Here is a 6000-nt window from a genome sequence, read left to right as displayed (position 1 = left end):
TTTTTGGGGGGTGATTCTTGAAGCTGTGTTTTTTGAGGGGATTCCTGAAGCTGTGTTTTTTGGGGGGTGATTCCTGAAGCTGTGTTTTTTTGGGCGATTCCTGAAGCTGTGTTTTTTTCGGGGGATTCCTGAAGCTGTGGTGCACATGGCCCTATCTTCCCTCCTCTGAATACAGGGCACCGCTCATCACCGCCTGGCTAAGCTGCAGTTCACACTCTCACCTCCGCACACCCGGCTCCTGCTTGTTACGGCTCCTCTTACCTTTAATCTCTCCCAGGAGTTCGCTGGTGTTCAGTCGCTCCATCTTCTCCTTCCAGTCTTTGGAGAGAAGCTTCTCCATACAGGTGGAGTCTGGGGAGAGACAGGACAGTGCCGTTACTACGTTACATTCTTCCTATTATTTCTTCATAGTCTTCTGTATCCTCTTATTATAAATGCCTCGCTGGACGCTCCTCAGTCTCCTCAATAGCAAAGAGAATTCATTTATTCAGCCATTCATTGCTGAGGACGAGCGGCACTATCCACAAAATATCCACAATCCTGCCCTGAGCGTCTGCAGTCCCATACAAAATATCCACAATCCTGCCCTGAGCGTCTGCAGTCCCATACAAAATATCCACAATCCTGCCCTGAGCGTCTGCAGTCCCATACAAAATATCAGCAATCCCCCCTGAGCGTCAGCAGTCCCATACAAAATATCCACAATCTTGCCCTGAGCGTCTGCAGTCCCATACAAAATATCCACAATCTTGCCCTGAGCGTCTGCAGTCCCATACAAAATATGCACAATCCTGCCCTGAGCATCTGCAGTCCCATACAAAATATCCACAATCTTGCCCTGAGCGTCTGCAGTCCCATACAAAATATCCACAATCTTGCCCTGAGCGTCTGCAGTCCCATACAAAATATGCACAATCCTGCCCTGAGCGTCTGCAGTCCCATACAAAATATCCACAATCCTGCCCTGAGCGTCTGCAGTCCCATACAAAATATCCACAATCTTGCCCTGAGCGTCTGCAGTCCCATACAAAATATCCACAATCTTGCCCTGAGCGTCTGCAGTCCCATACAAAATATCAGCAATCCCACCCTGAGCGTCTGCAGTCCCATACAAAATATCCACAATCTTGCCCTGAGCGTCTGCAGTCCCATACAAAATATCCACAATCCTGCCCTGAGCGTCTGCAGTCCCATACAAAATATCCACAATCCTGCCCTGAGCGTCTGCAGTCCCATACAAAATATCCACAATCCTGCCCTGAGCGTCTGCAGTCCCATACAAAATATCCACAATCCTGCCCTGAGCGTCTGCAGTCCCATACAAAATATCCACAATCCTGCCCTGAGCGTCTGCAGTCCCATACAAAATATCAGCAATCCCACCCTGAGCGTCTGCAGTCCCATACAAAATATCAGCAATCCTCCCTGAGCGTCAGCAGTCCCATACAAAATATCAGCAATCCCACCCTGAGCGTCTGCAGTCCCATACAAAATATCAGCAATCCCCCCCTGAGCGTCAGCAGTCCCATACAAAATATCAGCAATCCCCCCCTGAGCGTCTGCAGTCCCATACAAAATATCAGCAATCCCACCCTGAGCGTCAGCAGTCCCATACAAAATATCAGCAATCCCACCCTGAGTGTCAGCAGTCCCATACAAAATACCCACAATCCCACCCTGAGCATCTGCAGTCCCATACAAAATATCAGCAATCCCCCCTGAGCGTCAGCAGTCCCATACAAAATATCCACAATCCCACCCTGAGCATCTGCAGTCCCATATAAAATATCAGCAATCCCACCCTGAGCGTCTGCAGTCCCATACAAAATATCAGCAATCCTCCCTGAGCGTCAGCAGTCCCATACAAAATATCAGCAATCCCACCCTGAGCGTCTGCAGTCCCATACAAAATATCAGCAATCCCCCCCTGAGCGTCAGCAGTCCCATACAAAATATCAGCAATCCCACCCTGAGCGTCAGCAGTCCCATACAAAATATCAGCAATCCCACCCTGAGTGTCAGCAGTCCCATACAAAATACCCACAATCCCACCCTGAGCATCTGCAGTCCCATACAAAATATCAGCAATCCCCCCTGAGCGTCAGCAGTCCCATACAAAATATCCACAATCCCACCCTGAGCATCTGCAGTCCCATATAAAATATCAGCAATCCCACCCTGAGCGTCAGCAGTCCCATACAAAATATCAGCAATCCCCCCCTGAGCGTCAGCAGTCCCATACAAAATATCAGCAATCCCACCCTGAGCGTCAGCAGTCCCATACAAAATATCAGCAATCCCACCCTGAGTGTCAGCAGTCCCATACAAAATACCCACAATCCCACCCTGAGCATCTGCAGTCCCATACAAAATATCAGCAATCCCCCCTGAGCGTCAGCAGTCCCATACAAAATATCCACAATCCCACCCTGAGCATCTGCAGTCCCATATAAAATATCAGCAATCCCACCCTGAGCGTCAGCAGTCCCATACAAAATACCCACAATCCCACTGAGTGTGAACAGTGCAGTTATGTATCTATCAGTGAGAGTGCAGAGGGCGGAGCGATATTCTGCAGACTGTTTGAGAGGTCAGTGGTGTAATAATCTGCATACTATAACAGTCTATATAGGACTATATGTTCTGCAGGGAGGTGATCATCTGCAGCGAGGTGATCATCTGCAGCGAGGTGATCATCTGCAGGGCTTCTGGATGCTGCAGGTTTCTATCTTACACAATGATAATTCACTCTACGTCTATAAATTAAATCAGTTTAAAGGGATATCGCCCCATAAATGGCAGAGATAATTGCTGCCAGACTGGCGCTGCTGCTGCTGATGCATCTGCCCTGATGTTGCAGCCGCTGCAGTGAGGGGGCTCACATGGGATTATGGGTCTGGGGGTTTATCAGCTGTCATCTCACCCTGAGCCATCGCACTATAAATCTGCAGAGCTGCAAGCAGAGGTCATGTACAAAGCGCGGGGTCAGCCAGCACCTGAGCTTTGGGGTGGGGGTCCCTTTATAGACAATTATTACCCAGAGCCTTCAATCAGCCGAGGAATGACTGGAATCCCATGCTGGTGCTAGAACCTGATAAGAGGGGAACGTATGGGGATTAGCACGGACATTCCTCTCCTAATAGAAGCCAGGCTCATCCTCACTCACCTGATGGCCCAGGGGCCACAACCGGAGCACCAGGGGGCCCCAGCAGGAGAGACAGAGGGGAGTATCAACAGCTCCAGTACTAGGAGCACAGGTGACCCGGGAAGGGGTCCGATCCCGTATATACAGGCATCAGGCACTGACAGCCGTTACAGACAGCCGTTACAGACAGTCGCCACTGACAGCCGTTACACACAGGCGCCACTGACAGCCGTTACACACAGGCGCCACTGACAGCCGTTACACACAGGCGCCACTGACAGCCGTTACAGACAGGCGTCACTGACAGCAGTTACACACAGGCGTCACTGACAGCAGTTACAGACAGGCGTCACTGACAGCAGTTACAGACAGGCGTCACTGACAGCAGTTACACACAGGCGTCACTGACAGCAGTTACAGACAGGCGTCACTGACAGCAGTTACAGACAGGCGTCACTGACAGCAGTTACACACAGGCGTCACTGACAGCAGTTACAGACAGGCGTCACTGACAGCAGTTACACACAGGCGTCACTGACAGCAGTTACACACAGGCGTCACTGACAGCAGTTACAGACAGGCGTCACTGACAGCAGTTACACACAGGCGTCACTGACAGCAGTTACACACAGGCGTCACTGACAGCAGTTACAGACAGGCGTCACTGACAGCAGTTACACACAGGCGCCACTGACAGCAGTTACAGACAGGCGTCACTGACAGCAGTTACAGACAGGCGTCACTGACAGCAGTTACACACAGGCGTCACTGACAGCAGTTACAGACAGGCGTCACTGACAGCAGTTACACACAGGCGTCACTGACAGCAGTTACAGACAGGCGTCACTGACAGCAGTTACAGACAGGCGTCACTGACAGCAGTTACACACAGGCGCCACTGACAGCAGTTACAGACAGGCGTCACTGACAGCAGTTACAGACAGGCGTCACTGACAGCAGTTACACACAGGCGTCACTGACAGCAGTTACAGACAGGCGTCACTGACAGCAGTTACACACAGGCGTCACTGACAGCAGTTACACACAGGCGTCACTGACAGCAGTTACAGACAGGCGTCACTGACAGCAGTTACACACAGGCGTCACTGACAGCAGTTACACACAGGCGTCACTGACAGCCGTTACAGACAGGCGTCACTGACAGCAGTTACACACAGGCGTCACTGACAGCAGTTACACACAGGCGTCACTGACAGCCGTTACAGACAGGCGTCACTGACAGCAGTTACACACAGGCGTCACTGACAGCAGTTACACACAGGCGTCACTGACAGCAGTTACAGACAGGCGTCACTGACAGCCGTTACACACAGTCGCCACTGACAGCCGTTACAGACAGGCGCCACTGACAGCCGCCACAGACAGGCGCCACTGACAGCCGTTACACACAGGCGTCACTGACAGCAGTTACACACAGGCGTCACTGACAGCCGTTACAGACAGTCGCCACTGACAGTCGCCACTGACAGCCGTTACACACAGGCGTCACTGACAGCCGTTACAGACAGTCGCCACTGACAGCCGCCACTGACAGCCGCCACTGACAGCCGCCACAGACAGGCGTCACTGACAGCCGTTACAGTCGCCACTGACAGCCGTTACACACAGGCGTCACTGACAGCCGTTACACACAGGCGCCACCGACAGGCGTCACTGACAGGTACGAAAGTATACAACACATGGCTGCTACACAACGGTCTTTACGCCTGCGGCTCGGGGCCGGCTTTGCCTGCAGGTGTATAGGAAATTCAACGTGAATCCGACATATTCTCCTAATAATTTTTGTTATTGCTCATTATTATTTTTGTAAAAAGTAGAAGTATTTTGTAAAAATACTTCTAGATGATGGTTACAGTCATGGCCGAAAGTGTTGGCACCCTTGAAATTGTTCCAGAAAATGAAGTATTTCTCCAAGAAAATGATTACAGTTACAGGTTTTGTTATACAGAGGTTTATTTCCTTTGTGTGTATTGGAACAACACAATAAAAAACAGAGAAAAAAAGGCAAATTGAACATAATATCACATAAAACCCAAAAGGGAGATTAACTACAGTGCCGTGGGTTGTAAACTTCTTGATTATGTTGCGCATCGAGGAGACTGACTTGTAACCTTGAGATTGTGGATATTGTTCATCAGTTTTGGTTCTCAAGTCCTCGGACAGTTCTCTTCTCCTCTTTTTGTTCTCCATGCTTAGTGTGACACACACAGACACACAATGCAGAGATTGAGGCAACTTCTCCCCTATTTTTTGGGATTCAGGTGTGATTTTCATATTGCCCACCCCTGTTACTTGCCACAGGTGAGTGTGAACGAGCATCACAGGCTTGAAACAAAGTTGTTTACCCACAATTTTTGGAAAGGTGTCGATAATTTTCTCCAGCCCATTTTTGGGGTTTTGTGTGAAATTATGTCCAATGATGATGATTTTAGTTTCCATTATGGAGGGTTCACAGAAGTGTGGACAGACTCTACTTGCTCCTTGTACTGTATGTATCTTAGAAGGGGTCTGGTCTAGATAAATCAGCCTGCGATGACTCCATGTGATCGGTCTCATGTCCAGTGGATAAATATCCATCCGGCTCCACCTACACCTATCAGTCATCTAAGGAGGGTGCAGACAGGAGTCTCTGCTCATCACAGGAAATCTACAAACTCCTAAAAGTCACAATTTATACAATATTTATCCAAGATCAACAAACAGGAGCGAGGCCGTTCTCATGCACGTCGCGCCTGTACAGGAGCGAGGCCGTTCTCATGCACGTCGCGCCTGTACAGGAGCGAGGCCGTTCTCATACACGTCGCGCCTGTACAGGAGCGAGGCCGTTCTCATGC

The 6000-nt window shown here is 50.0% G+C and overlaps 1 protein-coding gene across 7 annotated transcripts in view; it reads right to left on the bottom strand.

Annotated features, from left to right (window-relative positions):
* Window positions 1-201: 201 nt before the first annotated feature.
* LOC141174230 (transcription factor Sox-6-like) overlaps window positions 202-6000 on the bottom strand; it is a 454128-nt gene continuing 448329 nt past the window's right edge. For all 7 annotated transcript variants that reach the window (XM_073659057.1, XM_073659060.1, XM_073659054.1 and 4 more), the window contains one exon: window positions 202-351. In XM_073659057.1, the coding sequence (XP_073515158.1) occupies window positions 218-351 (134 nt within the window). In that variant the 3' untranslated portion in view covers window positions 202-217. The remainder of the gene's footprint in view (window positions 352-6000) is intronic.

Source organism: Phyllobates terribilis, unplaced genomic scaffold, assembly GCF_046119375.1.
Source record: "Phyllobates terribilis strain yellow unplaced genomic scaffold, ASM4611937v1 Scaffold_13__5_contigs__length_258822181, whole genome shotgun sequence".
In the NCBI taxonomy this organism is placed as follows: Eukaryota; Metazoa; Chordata; class Amphibia; order Anura; family Dendrobatidae; genus Phyllobates; species Phyllobates terribilis.
The sequence above is the reverse complement of the archived record's forward strand: the minus strand, read 5'-3'. Positions and strand labels throughout refer to the sequence as shown.